The 17537-nt window shown below is 39.0% G+C and overlaps 1 protein-coding gene across 1 annotated transcript; it reads right to left on the bottom strand.

Moving 5' to 3' along the window:
* Positions 1–1994: 1994 nt before the first annotated feature.
* AGA (aspartylglucosaminidase) lies at positions 1995–17166 on the bottom strand (the record flags this gene model as incomplete). The annotated part of the gene is made up of 9 exons (XM_082281985.1): positions 1995–3005; positions 3813–3946; positions 6024–6131; positions 6854–6929; positions 8868–8982; positions 9765–9877; positions 14241–14353; positions 14980–15133; positions 17022–17166. The coding sequence occupies 9 exons, from the start codon at positions 17164–17166 to the stop codon at positions 2905–2907; spliced, it is 1059 nt and encodes a 352-aa protein (XP_082138111.1). The 3' UTR covers positions 1995–2904.
* Between the last annotated feature and the right edge of the window lie 371 nt (positions 17167–17537).

Here is a 17537-nt window from a genome sequence, read left to right on the forward strand (position 1 = left end):
AACATTGCCAGGGTAAACACAGATTGCTTTATTAAAAAACAATTTGATACCATGCAAAAAGCAGAGTATAGTTCACTTTTAGTCAGACCATTGAGCTAAGATTCTTTTTATGTCTACATTACATGAAAAATTAATCTGGTAAGAAGTTTTAGAAACAGAAAAAAACCCAGCTAAACAGAAGCTAATGAACTTAAAAAAGTTCCACAGCTTTACCAGACAGGATGCATTCAATTTTACCACTAAATCACAAATACGCATATTCTGTGTAGTAGAAGTTGAATAGTAAAAACTGAAATAGAAAACAGTGAGATAGCTTTTTGCAATCCCAGCAGAAATTGTCATAGTTTTTGCTTACTTTTGACAGGAGTTTGTACTTGATACTTATCTTTCTTAAAAAAAATTCATGTGTCTGCACACCATTAACAACCTTTATAGAAATATTTTAAGACAAGATATCAAGCATGTTGTTTTTCTAATTCTGAATTCTGTTCATAACATCAGAATGGTACATTCTTAATATTATGATTTAAAATATTGTCGAGTTAATAACATATCAAAATAATTTACATAAACTCTTTTATTTATAACTAGTTCATCATCACAAAGCAACCCACATTATCAAACCACGTTATTAGTACCTATGTCTCATGGAGACAATTAATTTTCATAGAATAATAGAATCAATAAAGTTGGAAAAGACCTCCAAGATCACCAAGTCCAACCTTTCACCAAACATGACCATGCCAACAAAACCGTGTAACTAAGTGGACTGGACTGCATCCAGTCTTTTATGGAACACTTCCAGAGATAGTGACTCCACCGTCTATCTTCCTGGGCAGCCTATTCCAATGCTTGACCACACTTCCAGTGAAGAAACTCCTCCTGATGTCCAACCTGAACTTCCCTTGGCACAGCTTGAGGCCGTTTCCCCTTGTCCCATCACTGGGTGCCTGGGTAAAGAGGCCACCCCCTACCTTGCTACAACCTCTTTTCAGGCAGTTGTAGAGAGCAATTTGGGCCCCCAAGCCTCCTTTTCTCCAGGCTGCACAACCCCAGCTCCCTCAGCCACTCCTAGGATTTACTCTTTAGGTCCTTCACTCGCTCTGTTGCTCTTCTCTGGACACGCTCCAGACCCTCAATGTCTTTCTTGTACTGAGGGGCCCAGAACTGGACACAGCACTCGAGGTGTGGCCTCACCAGTGCCGAGTACAGGGGAACAATCACTGCTCGGGTCCCACTGCCAACACCGTTCCTGATACAAGCCAGGATGCCATTGGCCTTCTTGGCCACCGGGGCACTGCTGGATCATGTCCAGCTGGCTGTCAACGAGCACAGACAAGCTGACTATGCAGGAAGTTAGCAGTGTTAACAGTGACTGCACGGTGTACTGTTATAGGGCAATCACAACCTTTACTGGCATACGCTAGCTGGTACAGTGACATAAGCACTCTAGAAAGCAAGCTATGGATGTTCCCAAACCTCTTTCAGAAATGAATCCTGGAGGATTCAGCTGCAGCAATTTGAGACATTACCACTCAGCTCCCAGGACTGAACCTTCTACGTTCATAATCCACAATGCAACCTTCAAAGTAACAATCACCTGGATTTTACCAATCTTCGTGTGATTGACTGCCTGAGTTATCTGAAAATAGAGCAGCCATGGCAGAAGGCTTGTAGGTAGGACAGGTAGAAAACTTACCTTAAGCCATTAGAGATATATTCAGTAGGAGTTTCTCTGACAAAAGCTTGCTGTGGCCTGCAGTGAACACTGTGCTACAACATGCTCTGAGGATCCAGTGACAGAAGTGAATAAATCACTTTCTTGATGCAGTTCAATAGCAGGCCATTAAAGATAGCTATTCTAGTTTGAATGGTTTATTTCCATCTTTTAAAGATATCAATTTGAAACAGAAAGCAACAATCAATGTAAGGCACAGTACACAAGCATCTAAACAACTTTACTAATGCATTAAGGTGTGCTTTTATTACCCAATGATTTTATTTAAGTGGACAGAGAATTAAAGTGACAAGACACACTCTTTTTACTTCCTCCCCCCTTTTGCCATTTCCTAGCTCAAGTTTAGCAAAGATTCCATCAAATGATCAGCAAGCTGTCAATTTAAGAGAATGATCAAACAGATCTTCAAATACCTGTGGAATAATCCTCATGATGCTAAAGTTCTGTTACAAATGAATTCCGGTGTTTCTAGACACAAAGTGACAAAACCCAAAGCTGTAGGTACTGTCACACTCTAGGCATTCAACTGCTCCTTTGCAGAGGTAAATGTGCTATAGGACAGGGTGAGTGCACAGCATACTGGTGACAAGGAAATCACTGTGATTATGATTCATAACTTATCTTCCCCTACAAAAAACAGATGACAGGAAGATCTCCAATTGTCTTCACATCCAGTCAGAGTTAACCAAAATTCCTTGAAGGTCTGTACTACCAGGGATGCTTGCATGTACTCTCAATTCTCAGATGTTGTGGAACAAGTTCGAATGGTCCATAAGGACTTCTTACCTCTTCATTAAAGGCTCTCTACTACTCTTTAACCCCCCTTCCTTGCTTGTCAGCATTTTCATGCAATTTTCTTTTCAGGAGAAAAGAAAACCTGGACTAAATCTTAGAAAGACAATTAAATATTCTCAATGTAAGTCTTGTGTAGAGTCATAGTTCCACTTCCAGCCTGTTATTCCAGATGTCAGACAAATATATTTTTAAATGGCAATGCGAAGGGCCTGTTCAATGGTTACTATTCATCACTTCTGGCTACTCAGTTCTTAGGAAAACAAGCAGACCACAAGAGCCATTAGATGCTTGAAACAACCATTTTAAGAAGTAAGTGTGCCCTAAGGACAAGTGTCCTCTTCTAGGTTGAGATGTTAATAGGACAAAAGAAATTAAATGCAATCTACTACTTGCTCAGTTGGTCGACTTAGCAAGGGGCTTGAAACCATGAAGTGAAACTGAGTGAATCCTGGAATTTTATTACATGCAGCACCTAGGAAAGAAAGAAAGAAAAAATTCTAATCTGTTACATTTGGGATTAGTGTATCTGTCATTGTATTTTATCATCTAAAGATCCAGTTACTGATTCTACTACAGTGGTATAATTATTCTTTTACAATCTGTTTAACCCAAGACATCTTGAAAGTATTTAATTTTTAGGTTAAAATACAGTACTACTGACCGCTGTAGTGCAATTAATGTCCTTATACTACAATTCAAAACAGTAACACAAGTCAGGAAAATCTCTCTTTCAATCCTCATTAATTTAATGAGTTCCTTCAACACTAATCTCTTAAACACAGAACTATAGGAAGTAAGAGATCAAAGAATAAGGAAAGCAGTCTACCTAAATAATCCACATTGATTAGCAAATTGTACTTCCTACTGATCTAAGAGTTCACTAATGAGATGCCAGGTGCAATGACTACTCTTAGATTGCTTTGAAGCTATGCTTAACATTCAAATACTCCCTCCCTTATGCCATATCTAGGGAAGGCAAAGCAGTCTTTTTTTAAAACCTTCAAATGAATCATATATAGTCCAGGAAAACAAATGAAGGTTGTAAATATTTTTAGGTTTTGCCAAGACTTCCATAAATTTTGTGAAAGTCTAAGACATAAAAATGCAAAATTAAATTATCTCCAGTTTGCACTAGGACACAGCTGCCCTGCTAACCAGCATTCCATACTATGAATGGTCAGTACTTCTGCAGTCTTCTTCTTTAAAATCTACATACAGTTTTGTACATCTGTGATCTCATAAGAGTCAAGCACCTTTGTCTGAAAAACAGAATACATACCATAACTTCCAGTTGTATTTGCACAAATGATAGCACCAAAGAACTTTGGAGCATACTTCTGGATTCTGGAAATAACTTTCTGACAGGCTACTGTTGGGTCTGTTCCCATCCTCATATATTCCACAGCTTGATAACTAAAGAAAAGACAACCCCATACCCAGAAAATAGGCATACTCAGGTTATATAATTTAAAATACCACTGAAGAGACCCTGTTCCTTGACCAGTGGAAACACATGATAAATAATTTTTAGGCCAACTTCATATGGGCAATTATTACTCAAGTTCTACATAAAAAGCAATTAAAAACAATACTAAAAAGGACTACAAGATGTCATCTATACCATCTATCATTCTATGGCAGGTCAAGTCAAGACGGAATGGTGATCATTTGCAGTAGAAGCAGCTAAGCAAAAGATCAGTTAAAGAACTGTAAGGAGCAGCGGCTTAGAGGACTCAGTAGCTTCTATTTTTCATTATATTATTAAGTTTGACACTAGAAGTAATTGCTAGTTTTCAAAAAGGCTAAAGCCAAGATAATTTTTTGAGAAAAACTCAGTATTACATTATTGATAAATTACTGATTTCAGTAAGCATTAAAAAAAATCTTTCAGAAAAAAATTAAGTTTCTGAAAACATAAAAATTGACGTATTTTCTTTATTTTATGAATATAAAGGTACCATGTTTTGATCAGGAATTTGAACCGCTTTCAAACTTTTTACAGTGATGAAAAAAAGTCTTATTCTAAGAGTAATCAAAATGAATTTCCTTTATATCTAAAGGAATTGCTTGAGATGAACTCTTTGCATTTCCAAAATGTCCTGAGAGGTAAAAAATTACTTACTTTGCCATTTTCTTTCAGAACCTGAAGATTAAATAACAACTCAAGACGTAACTTATAAGCAAACAACATTCGATCACTTTGATGAAAGATGCATATACCGAGACCAACTCTCTTACACTAAGACATCTACAGATTGCATCAATTAAATATGTTATCAAAGTACCACAGAAAAGAACATATCTTCTATTTTCAGACTCCCTATTATCTTTGATTTATTCTAACAATCAAATAGGTTCAAATTATCTAAAGATAACTATCTGCATTTAAAGCTGTATTTCACAGGGGTCTCTTCACTATCAAAAACTCAACAAGAAGTTACCTCTTCAAAGAAGGCATACAGAAAATATTAGCAATTTTTCCCCTTTCTTTGACACTTCCTTCACTTCTGGGAGGTTATTTCTAGTCTTTGTTTTTTTCATGTGGGAATATCTAAATATCATGGAATTAGTAAAAATCTTTATCTATGAGGAATCAGTAATTAACCACCTAGTCTGGTGGTTAACCCACTGGTGCCGACGTGAAATGTTGTAAGCATTACAGACAAACACTTCAGGCTGCTTAAGTGCAATCTAAGCTTTTACTGACTAACCTTATAGTGGAGATAAATTCACTACTAGTCTTGGTATGTTATATGATGAGATAGATAATTCATGAAGTTGTCAACTGCCTTGTATTGGAAAGACTGGCTTGGAACAGCTTGAAATTCACTGATGACATCTGTAATAAATATGCAACAGCTACCAGGCTTTCTTGGCTGCCAGAGTTTCAGAAAAGTCGCCTGAGCAATATGAAGGCCACTTCTTTATTATCCTTCAAGCATCAGTGCCCATTATGTTCATCATGGATTTCCATAATTCATTCATGCTGAGATCGACACACAAAGATGCTCATGAAGAGAACCATGTCCTACAGAGTTTATGCAACCACGGTGACAACACTAAAGCACCTCTTTCAGTTTCAAATTACATGCAATTACAAAGGATTGCTGCAGTGACACCTCCTGAGTGAGCTGAGACCCACACCTCATCCTTTCTACAATTTATGATACTTTCCCACAACAAAATTCTTTGGAGAAGAAAGCTAACTAGTTCTGCTAAAAAGCATACAGGTTGGAAGTATAGTCATTACATGCTGCCTGTTTGCTCACAGCTTGGCAGTATTAAGGGAGCTGTCATCAAGATATTTAAGTCCCTTCTTTTAAGACAGATCATAAGAATAACTTGATTCTGCTACTGTTCTTTCCCCTTCCAATCCTTCCACTGCCACTTCAGCAGCCACTAAGTCAGACCATATTTTTAATCAATTTCTTCATTTGCTGAGTCCACATTTTGCTGCAGAAATCTAGCAAAGTCTGCCCTAAGGACAAACCTGGGTAAGAAGCGCATCATGATGTCACCATCCCCCGTGGCTGCAGCTCCTCCAGCTGTACTATCTGCATAGGATCCCGCTCCAGCTATCGGAGAATCTCCAACACGTCTGTGGTGAACAATGAAAAATAAAAACCAAACTTTGTCATCCTTACTGCCTCCAGCTGGCTTAGTATTAAACCCACAGGAGAGCAGAACAGGTAAAAAGGTCAACCCACTGCAGTCAAAAGTATTGTCTTTAAACTACCAGTAAAAGTGATCTGTGATAACCTGACTGACCTGAGGCTTAATCCACCTCCAATGCACAACTGTCTGTTATTATACTGACTATAGTTAAGCCAGTGAGGTTTACCCTGTGGGTAACACTAAGCAGCTGGGGACATTAATATGTTCAGTAACTTGTTACTAAATCCAGAAGTTGTCTGACTTGGCTGACAGACAGTAATCCTAACTGTGTAGAAACAGTATCTCAAAGGCGAAACACAAACCTGGGGCTCTGATTTTATGTACATTTCTTAGGAGACTGTGCACCTCTCCAAAATGCTTATTTGTCTCTGGTGCCTTGCCTTTCAAGTTGTCTCACAACTGTGCCAGTTGTTTGTGTCTCTGTATGGTGAATTAAGAAAACTGAAAAACAAGCATTTCCTCAAATTAGAACACACAGTCTTGCAACTAAATCAGCTTCTCAGTATTAGATCTATGGCAAGTGCACAAAAACAAGCAAAGCTGTTTTGTGATCTAAAGGTTAATGTTTTACACCCCAATGACAAGTTTAACATAGGAAACAAGGTGGAGAAAAGAGCTTTTTTGTAAAAATCAAGAGATACTAACCCTGGAATTTTGTGGATTGCACCATTAGTAGACGTCCCAGAAGCAACGGTTCCACTCACACCGATTACAACCATACCTACGATTTTCAACAGGGAAAAATCACATTCAGAAATACTACTAACGAATTTATTTAATTGGCACTATGCTTATCAAACAGAACCACAATGCCCAGACTATTCAAACTACTGATATCCTGAAGTACAAGAGTGGTACTCTTTAGGAAAACAAGTTCTTTTTAAAAGAGACTTGGAAACTTTTAGGATATATTACAAGAGCTCAAAAAGCAATGTGAAACAGTAAGTGCCACACTGTTCAGAGCTATATGTTGCTGCTGCCCAAGCAGCCACTGCCTCCTGATACACACCTTTGCTAACCAGTAGAGAACAAGTACCTGGTGTCACCACACCAAGCACCAATATCATCAGAACAACAAAGTTTGGAAATTATAAACAATGCTTGAAGGAAATTTAAAAAAAAGTCAGATGCATGTGCTTATATTTGGCAGAAGATGATATACTGCCTACCACAGTAACTAGAATTATACAACGGGCAACCAAATGTATGGATGTGTCTACCCCTTGCTAATTTTGTGTGTAAGAAAGCCACTGCCTCATACTAAAGAAGTTTAGATTGTCACTTGGAATCAGATTTGGGATCAGCTGCTTCTCCATTGAGTAACACTTTACCTCCATAGAGCAGGAGAGGGCATGAATTGCTGCTAGCATAAAAGTCCAGTACAAACTGAGAGCCAAGAAGCAGAATTTGATGAGCTGAATTCTGTTTCTCTGACCTAAGCACAGAAAAGACCTCTTCTCACAGAAAAGCTTCCTGACCAGCAAAAAGACTGGAAGGGCATTAGTTCCTACCAATGTCCTAAATGCATGCTGAATGAAGACTCTTAAAACGTGCTACTCACAGAGATATTTCATATGTAAAACAGTGGGGTGGGAGAACTTGAAATACTAACACAAAATACCATCATTTACTACAAAACAGCTTAGGACTACTTAATGGTAGATGAGTTCTTGAATTGTATTTAGCAGATTCCTCTCTCCTGACACTCCACATTTCTGAGTTTTCCAGCACTTACTGAAGACTGTTTACCCCAGTAAGTAAGCTAGCTATCAACTTAAGAATTTGGTAGTTCACCTGACTTTTGTAGACCATTAATTGATTATTAGTAGGATGAACTAGAAACAAAGGAGAAAGAGTCACACTTGAAACAAGTTGTTAATTCTTGGTATTGTAAAGACCATCAGACAGAAAGTTCTGGATTGCTAAACTGAGAAAAATCCAAACTAAACCAAAAAGTGCAAGTTTCAAGACTACAAAATATAAAGCTTTGAAAGACATGAATCTGTAACTGCTCTAGTCCTTTGTCTGATCTGCTCATTAATCAACTTATAGGCTTAGCAATTAACTGTCCTCAATTAGTAAACTCTCAGAAGTTTTTGGGACTACTACTGCTAACCTGTTTTAAGCATATTAGTTTCTGTAGAAATTTACTGATTTAGAAAAAAGCCAGAATAAATGAAAAATGAAAGCAAACTTTGTTTCATAAGCTTAAGAAGTGTGACAAATACTGCTTTTAGTTGGCAACAAGACTAATAGTTTATTCATTTCTCCTACCACTGCAAGGCCTTTTAAGTTGGTCTGACAGCAACAACATAATCAAGATAAACATAATTATTTTTAACTTAATCAGTTTTTAAAGCATCCACAGCTGCCCAAGCAATTACGCCAAGGTATCTGTGGGAAAAGCAGTAGGACAATGAACAACAGCTAAGGGCAAAAAATGAAGCAAGTGGCTGTATGGTCAGTGAACTGGAAAAAAACCAAAAACAAATCCTGCTTTTAGGCACTCCATCCTAACACATAAGTAACAGAATCTTGAAATCACTACAAACAGGAAATAATTCCTATATGAAATACTTTCCTTTAAATCAGAATGACTTAGTCATTAGAGGAATGAGAGAAAACAAAGATCAGCATCAGAGTTACCAAAAGTTGTTACCAATAGTATCATGGTTACGAATGCTTCTTTTTGAGCTGGTCTGTTCTTCTTTGTAAGTTACTTCTTCAGGCCGTTTATATGGTCCACAGGATTTTGAAGAGTCTGGCACCACATTCTGTAATTAGTTTGTGACTTGAATGAATAATATAGCATGTTCAATACAGATAAATTTAAAAATACTCCAATCAATACCTATGATCTACCATACAGGCATAAGATGCCCAGTACTTAAACCATAGAGATGTACTGAGATCCCACAAATTGTTTTGCTTAATGAATAAAGATTGATACTTGGTATTATACAGCAAAAAGATTTTCCTACTTGAAAAGTTATGTTGTTCAAATTAAAGACTCTCCTTTTCTCAACTGACCGGTCAAAAAAACCCCAAAACCAGTGTACAAACATGTAAAAATCTGTAACACCTGAAGCAAAAAAAAAAACCCCATCCAAACAAGCCAAACAGGTAAGTTTAATGGACATCTGCACTAACCTGATGTATTCACAGGTCTGCAAAAAGCCTGTCAGCTAACTATTTAAAGACCTTAATTGCTACTGTAAGGTTTTCTTTCAGAAATTTATACATGCATCAAAAAATACATGCACTGCTTTGTTTATTTTGGTAAGTCCTGCCCCAATTAAGAACTAAAAAATACCTCCCACACCAAAATACTACTTCAGCAAGGTCAAAACCAGCAGGATCTAAGAAATAAGAACCAGACACATACACTCCCAAGTCTAGCAAGTGCTTAGTAATACCAAGTTTTTCTGTTTAATAAGCAAAACTTCTTTTTCTTCACATGTAAAGTGTAACTTCAATATAAGCTGAAAGGAAGAGGCAGTGCTGCATTACTGACTTTCTAAACCCCCCCCCTTTCACAGCCATCAATTCACTGTACCTTCCAGTAGTTTGGCTGACAGCTTTGATTAAGCCACTCTGAATACAGTGAAAGGGATTTCTGGGTAGTTAAATCTTCATATGGAAACCCCATTCTTACAGCAAACAGGGAAGCTTGAAAAGCAAGAATAAAAAAGAAACATTGATTTATTCACAATTTTATGTATTTTATGATAATGCATTCATGTTGTTTTTTTTAGAAATCAAGAAATTCTACATCCTTTGTGGAGATCAGAAATACATCTTCAGGGAGCAGTATCAGCCATTAGAGTGATGTAGAACTGCAGGAGCCAACTCTCACTTCACAGGCATTAACATAAAAGTTTTCCCATTGAAAGAGAAACAAATTCAACTCTGTTAATCAACTGGATGCAAATAAAAGTGTGGAGCAAGAATGGCCTAGGCTGTGTGGGTCACAGAAATAAGTAAGTCATATAAATATATTTTCCTTAAAAAGCTAGTTTTCTTATTAAATATAAGTAACATAGAAGCACAAAGTTTGCCATTAAAACTCTGACAATTGAAGACAATCCACCAGTTTACGTAACATTTCACTTCTTCCTTGCAGCTTTAAAAGCGACTGCATCCTTGTTTTGAAAATTAATGTAGTACATGCCAAAAGAAAAAGAAATGTGAAAGAAATACCAACACAAGCAATGAAAGAATGCTACATTTCTAAGAATGACTTTTATGATTAGGCAAAGGGAAAAGAAAAAAGATCAACTCTTCTTTCATCTTTTAGCTGTAGATACCTTTGATATTACCCAGTAACAGATAGTGTTGCTAGGTTCAGATGCTTGAATTTTTATTATCAACCCTTGATAATAATGTCACACACAGCTGAACAAACTTATCGAGTCCAAGAATTAAGAGAAGCCTTCAAATATTTCTGGACTGCTTTTCTATGTTTTTCTTAAAAACTGACACAATTAAAGTACCTTAGCACTCAGAGGAAAAGAAAACTGACAGCTTCAATAAATAGATACTTTTTTTCCCCCTTACAGAACAAGCAGGCATGATTTGGGGTTTTTTTCGTTTGCATTTTTTTTGCAAGATAAGACTGTGCTTGTGCATGTTTGTCAGGAATACTTTTATAATTTTTGAAACATTGTTTCTATTTCAAGAAGTGAGTTCCTCATTTTTACACTCTGAACTGTTTACTTGGATTATTGGTCTATTACAAGAACAAGAAGAGAAAAAGGTCACCATGATTATGAAGCTTTCCCATCTGCTGGAGACAAACAAGAAAATTTCTTGGCAATAACCAAAACAGGTTTTTTTCTTCACTTGTAATCATCCTGCACTGAATATTCCTCACCAGACTCTCTACACTGAGATATGTATCCTTTATTGCTAGTTTTCTAAGACTTCCCCAAAAAAATTAAGGCAACAAATGGAGAAAGCAGTTCTTTTAACAATGCAAGAACTGATGAGTGTGGTTATCTGTATCTGTTCAACAAAAGCTACACCACTGTCAAGAAGCAGACCCAGGGAACTGGGTCAGCTGGTCAGCCTCACCTTGATCGCTGAGAAAATGGAACAAATAACCCTGGAAATAATTTCTGAGCACATGAAGGACAAGCACGTGATTAGGAACAGTCATCATGGCTTTGCAAAAGGGAAGTCCTGCTTCATCACCCTGATAACCCTCTATGATGAAACAGCTCAGTAGATGAGGGGAGAGCAGTGGCCATTGTGTACCTTGACTTCTGTAAGGCTCTTGACACTGGCTCCCATAAGATGCCCAAAGAGCAAGTTGATGAAGTATGGACTGGATGAGCAGACAGTGAGGACTGAAAACCGGCTTAAGGGCTTAGCTCAGAGGGTTGTGATCAGTGGTAGGAAGTGCAGTTGGAGCCAGTAACTAGCAGTGTCTCACTGGGGTCAATACAGTGTCCATAAAACAACCTGGCCAGACAAGGTTTGGTTCTGATGGGCAGCAAGGTTGAGTGACAGCCAGCAACATGCCCTTGCATCAAAGGCAGGTAACAGTGCAAGCTGGGCTCCAGCATTATGAGAGTGCTGCCAGCAGGTCAAAGGAGTCATCTTTTCTTTTACTCAGCCCTGGCAAGGCCACACAATGGAGTACTGGGTCGAGTTCTGGGCTTCTCACTACAGGAGAGACATGGACACGCTGGAGACAGCCTAGCAAAGGACCACAAAGATGACTAAGGGACTGGAACATCTCTCCAACGAGAAAAGGCTGAGAGAGCTGGGACTGTTCAGCCTGGAGAAAAGAAGGCTCAGGGGGGATGTCATCAATGTATATAAATATCTCAAGGGAGTATGTAGAGAACAGATTCAGTGTGATTTCAGTGCTGCTCAGTGATAGAACCAAAGGCAATGGGCACAGACTGAAACATGAGGTTCCCTCTGAAGAACAAGAAACACCTTGAGTGTGATCAGTGGCACAGATTGTAGAGTCTCCATCTCTGGAGATATTCAAAAACACCTGGACAGAGTCCTGGGCATCCAGATGTAGGTGGCCCTACTGGAGCAGGGGGGCTGAACCAGAAGACCTCAAGTCCTTATCAACATCAACTATTCTGTGATTCTGCAACACATCCTCTTCTTTAAGTTGTCTATGTACCAAAGGTTTTAAAATACCTAAATTTCAATTTTTTGAGTCAGAATAAACAGAACAGGCTATTCAGGTGTAATTGCATTCTAACAGGTTGAAAAATTGTTTTTAACATCAGAAACAAAATTTTTGTATTACTTTCACTAAAGTTTTACACATAGGAATGATGTACAGGACATAAATTTTAAAATTATGAACTCATTGAAATTAATGCCTGCCACAGCTTGTCTCTTCTTTTCTAGTGTCAACCACTCATAAAAATGCAACTTTAGAAGACATGCAGACTTCCCTGGATTATATCTCTAAGTATATTCAAATAAAAGTGTAGTTTAGTTATTGGGAGAAAAATATGGAATAACCTCAGCAATTTTGCATCTTGAATAAAAAAATGCCTGCAGAGATCCCATGCATTTATATGAAAAGGTTCTACTATTCTAGCTAGCTTTTCCTGTAAATATTTCTATTTAGAAAATAAACTGCTTGTTCTCTCACGTGCCAGTTTGAAGGTTTAAATGTATTTCTTTTTATTCACCATTTCTTTCACCCAAGTTCCAATTTCCAAAAAAAATACATTTCTTCAAAAGAGATAGTTTTTCTCAATTTCTCCACTGCTTTCATTAATTTATTAACATTAAACACCATCTCCAAATTTTATTCAGATAAATCTTCAGCTTTCCCATCTTTCTTTTGCTATTAGTGCCAGACATTTTCTTCTGAGGAAGCTATCACTGACAGTAAGGGCTCAGCATAACAACCTTGTCCACGTGCCTCCACTAGGCAAGGAGATGTCTACTTAGGTTGGAAGATATATTTTAAATCAGCACTTTAATCCTTCTGTTTCTTCATTTTCCTTATCTTTTCTGCTCATTCTACTGATTAAAATTTCAAAATACTGTGGTAACTAGCAATGACAGGCAAATGAGTATTAGGAGTATTTCTCCCTCCACTATTTAACACCTGACCAATTTCCTTTTCTGCACTACCTGTGAAGTATCTCTAAGCAAAGCCACTTGCAATCACGGTTAACTGCCTTAAATTAAACAGAATCTGCAGGTTTCTCTGTTCAGGCCTTCTGTCAAACTGTATCCTCACCTCCCAAAATTGTTCCCTTTTACTCCACCAAAAAATTGCTCTTGCACTTACTTCTGTACATGCTAATTCCTTCAAGAATCTTCTACCTTTTCTCATCAATTTCAAAGCACTTGAATCACCATTAATGCTCAGATGTCATTTTCCACACTTATCTCCATATTTCTTTCTGAGCAGGTACAGGCTCAGAGCAGGCTTCTTAAAAGACAAGAAGCCTGTTCACCACTCACATACCTCTGGGGAATGTACATCTCTTTTTGAAACTGGTTTAATTTTACTAACAGCAGCCTGTATTCAAAAAGTTCAACTAAGCCTCCAATTTGTTATTGCTCTTTTGTTGTGCCTGGGAGTACAGCCTTTAATGGGCTTTTTTACATTTAAGTTCTCACTAATACTTTTAAACTATGAAAAACACTAATCACGCCCAATATATACTAAAATATTAACTCTAGTGTCTATTAATTCTGCAATTCCTTTGAAAAAATTACTTCATGGATTTAAATGCTACATTCACATCTAACAGTTTCTATAGTGTCTTTTAATAAATCATCTTTGATAACTTGGATACTGGTAATATTAGCAAAGCCTTAGGATTACAAGTCAATATTTGCAGTTAAGCTGGTCTAAAAATAAACCTATTTCATACACACAGAATGACAGAATAAACACTTTTGAATTACTTGAGTAGATTGATTTGATTGTCAAGGAATTCTTCCACCTATATTACCCAGATTAAAACATGGTAATTCTAACAGGAAGTGTTTTAAAATAAGGGTTTGACTTGGAAACAGTTAAAGGAGTAATTACCTGACTCTCCCACTAGTAATGTATGCTTAGTGTACTCAATGACCTTTCGTGCTACACCAATTGCATTTTTCACACGCCTGAGATCTGCAACAGCCCCGACTTCCATAGTGTTGCTGGAAACAAGGAATATTTAAAACTTATTAAAACTATGAAAATAACTGCACATTTTTTAGTAGACAAAAATCTGTTCTCACCTAAATCAAAAAGCGTGGTCCTTCAACATTAATGCTTTAATTGGTCTGTGCCACAGACAGATGGCATCACACTAGTAGGGAAAGACTGCCTACATATATTGTTTCCTTTCACAGGCATGGAGATGTTGCTCAAGAAACAATACCTCCATTCACAGTAATATTTTCAGTAGAGTAACTATGTTATTACATAAACTCATAACATGAACCACACATTTGCAATTACTTTTTAATCAGGACAGCTTTAAACAGCAAATAAATTATTGAAAACAATTGCTCCAAAAGTGAAATATTTATGGACTGAATGTAAAGGGAAAGCTAACAATGCTGAAAACCATCTGTTTTGCAACTGCTATACCTAGAACTGGATTACTGCACTACAAGTGAAGAGCCATTTCCTATTCTTCCACCAATCAGGTATGTTATTTTTCCTAGTTCCACAAGTTAGCTTGTCCCATAGTCAGCCCCAAAGCAACAAGATCTTATAACAACCCTTAGGTGCGCTAAAAATTACAGGGATCATTTTTATCTCCGTGCAGTTTCCTTACCCATCCATAATCATTGCATCCAGAGTTGTTTCTCCACTTTCATCTGGGCTTCCTCCATATCCCACACTCCCATCACACTGATCGATCTCACACTGACCACAGCCTCTCTCGACCGCGTCCAGCTCCGAACCTCCCAACTCTAATACTCTCCAAGCTGTAATCAACACAAATAATTAAATGTCACCAGGGAAGAGTTTTCACTACTGTTTTAAAGATGGACGTGATGCAGGTGCACTACATAAGTGGATAAAAACCAGCAAACTATAACTTACCGATTATAAAGCCAAAATATAAATATAACCAAAAGAATGTAAAACATTACTTTTCTCAATATTCTTTTTCTTGCATACCTGATTAGTGTTTCTGACTGAGAAACAGAGCTTTTCTTCTGACTGAGATATTATTTACTAACAATCATCACAAGTTCTCTGTATCAAATAACCTTCTCTGCCCAGAACCAATCATTACTTTATAACTGCTTTTTTAAAGCCTTCTGGGAGAACAAAGAGGGAAAACCAAATCTTTCATCTCAAAAAAAAAGCAAAAAAAAAGGCCAAAAAAAAAGATGCCCTCAAAAGCTTTTATGAGAAAATTGTGTCCAACTGCAGAATAAAAAGGTCTAAACCTACATCAACAACTAAGTAAGCACAAAACCAAAGTGAAAATTATATATAAGAAATTAGATCTCCACGTTCCCCTGTTCAACCCTTAGTTTTCTATTCCTCAGGATCTAGATCATGGTGCAGTTTTGTAAGACAATGTCAAACGACGTGCCTTGAATACACTGAGTCTGAAGGCATTGCACATACGACATTTCACAAGGTTGGACCTCAGACAAGATCTTCTGAGGTGCCTGAGCTTGCTGGCAGTCTCAGTCCTACTTATTCCTATTTGTGCTGGCTCTGGCACTCTGTCACCTGACAGACCCAGCACATGGGAGGCAGCAGTTGCACACAGCCCAGCTCTTTCTGGCTGAAGTAAATCAGCTCAAGAAGTAAACCACTGTCTCAACCACCTCAAGAAGCCTCATCATCACAGATGATGCGTGCAACTGCACGAAGTTACTTGCAATAAAGACTTAATACCAGCATCCAACTCCACACATGCTTGCCTCTATTACAAACTTCAGTGTGAGGAGTACTACTCTAATTCCTATTACCTTTATTGCCTTGAGTAGTCTTAGCACAGGCTTTCAGAAGCTGCAAAGCAAGAGCCTTGCAATTTTCATGAGTGTATTTCACTTATGACCAATAGAAGGCTTTACTGATAACTCATTTCACAAGCAAGAATGCTGTAGTAAGGAATTATTTACAACTCAGCTCCAATAAAATAATCTGCAAGTCTTTTAAAATTACTATTCACAGCTAATTTATGTTGCCATAGGAAAATCTGTTTTGACTGTCAACAATGCATCACAAAACATGAGTTTCAAAAAAATAATTTAACTACTTAAATCTTTAGGGGGAAAGAATAAATCTCAAAAAAAAAAAGCCTTTAAAAGACACTGCAAAAAAACCACGGGAGTGCAAACCACATTACTAGCAAAACTATGTCTTTAATCTAGCTTTCCCACAGTTAATAACTCCACTCTTTAGTTTTAGGGGGTTTTGGTTGTTTTTTTTTAACGTTATCTCCCAATGTGGGAAGTTAAACCATTTGCTTGCAGGCTCTCAGAGGCAGAGAGAAGGAAGGGCGAGCTCCGGCGCTTGGCCCTTCCCATAGGAAGGGTAACCCTTTCCAAGCAGGCCGAGGCACCTCCCGCTGTCTCCCCGCCGGCAGCGGGGCTGGCTCCGAGCCGTGACGGGGGAGCAGCAGCCCGGGCCCTCCACAGCCAGAGCCGCTTGGCACCCGGGTCACAGCCCGCTCCTTCTGCCCACATATCAGCCCGGTCACGCCTGACAGACTCATTTTTCCTAAAGCAGCACCAACACCCAGATCCACCTGGCGGCCCCTCAGCAGCAGGGCACTGCCGGAGGGCACCGAGCCGCGCGGCACAGCAGCGCCCCACCCGCCCCGCTCCAGCTCGGGGCCCGCCGGGACACCTGTCTCTGCGGCCGTCCTAAACGCCCAGGTGTTGATGACTACAGGCAGGGCGGCCGCTGAGGCGGTGCCCGCCGGCGTCAACACGGCGAATGAGAAGAACGCGACCACCACCCAGTGCCGGCCCCCGTCCCATCCCGCCGCCATGGCCGCCCAGGCCGGCCCCGCTCGGCCGCCTCCAACCAGGCGGCTCTGGCGGCGCAGGCGCGCTCGGCCTGGCCGTGACTGCGCTGCCCGCGGGCGGTGCGAACGTGGCCGGGCCCGCGGCTGAGCGTGGTCGGGGGTGGAGCTCTGCAGCCCCGTGTCGTGGCAAGGAAAGCTACGCCGTCAGCAAAGGCTGAGGCCCACGCCCACAAATAGGATTTGAGTTTCACAGAATCATAGAATGATTTGGGTTGGAAGGGTCCTTAAAGATCAGCTAGTTCCAACCCCCCTGCCATAGGCAGGGACACCTTCCAGTAGACCAAATTGTTCAGAGACCCATCCAACCTGGTCTTGAACACTTCCAGGAATGAGGC

Source organism: Coloeus monedula (assembly GCF_965178545.1).
Source record: "Coloeus monedula genome assembly, chromosome: 5".
Classification (NCBI taxonomy): Eukaryota; Metazoa; Chordata; class Aves; order Passeriformes; family Corvidae; genus Coloeus; species Coloeus monedula.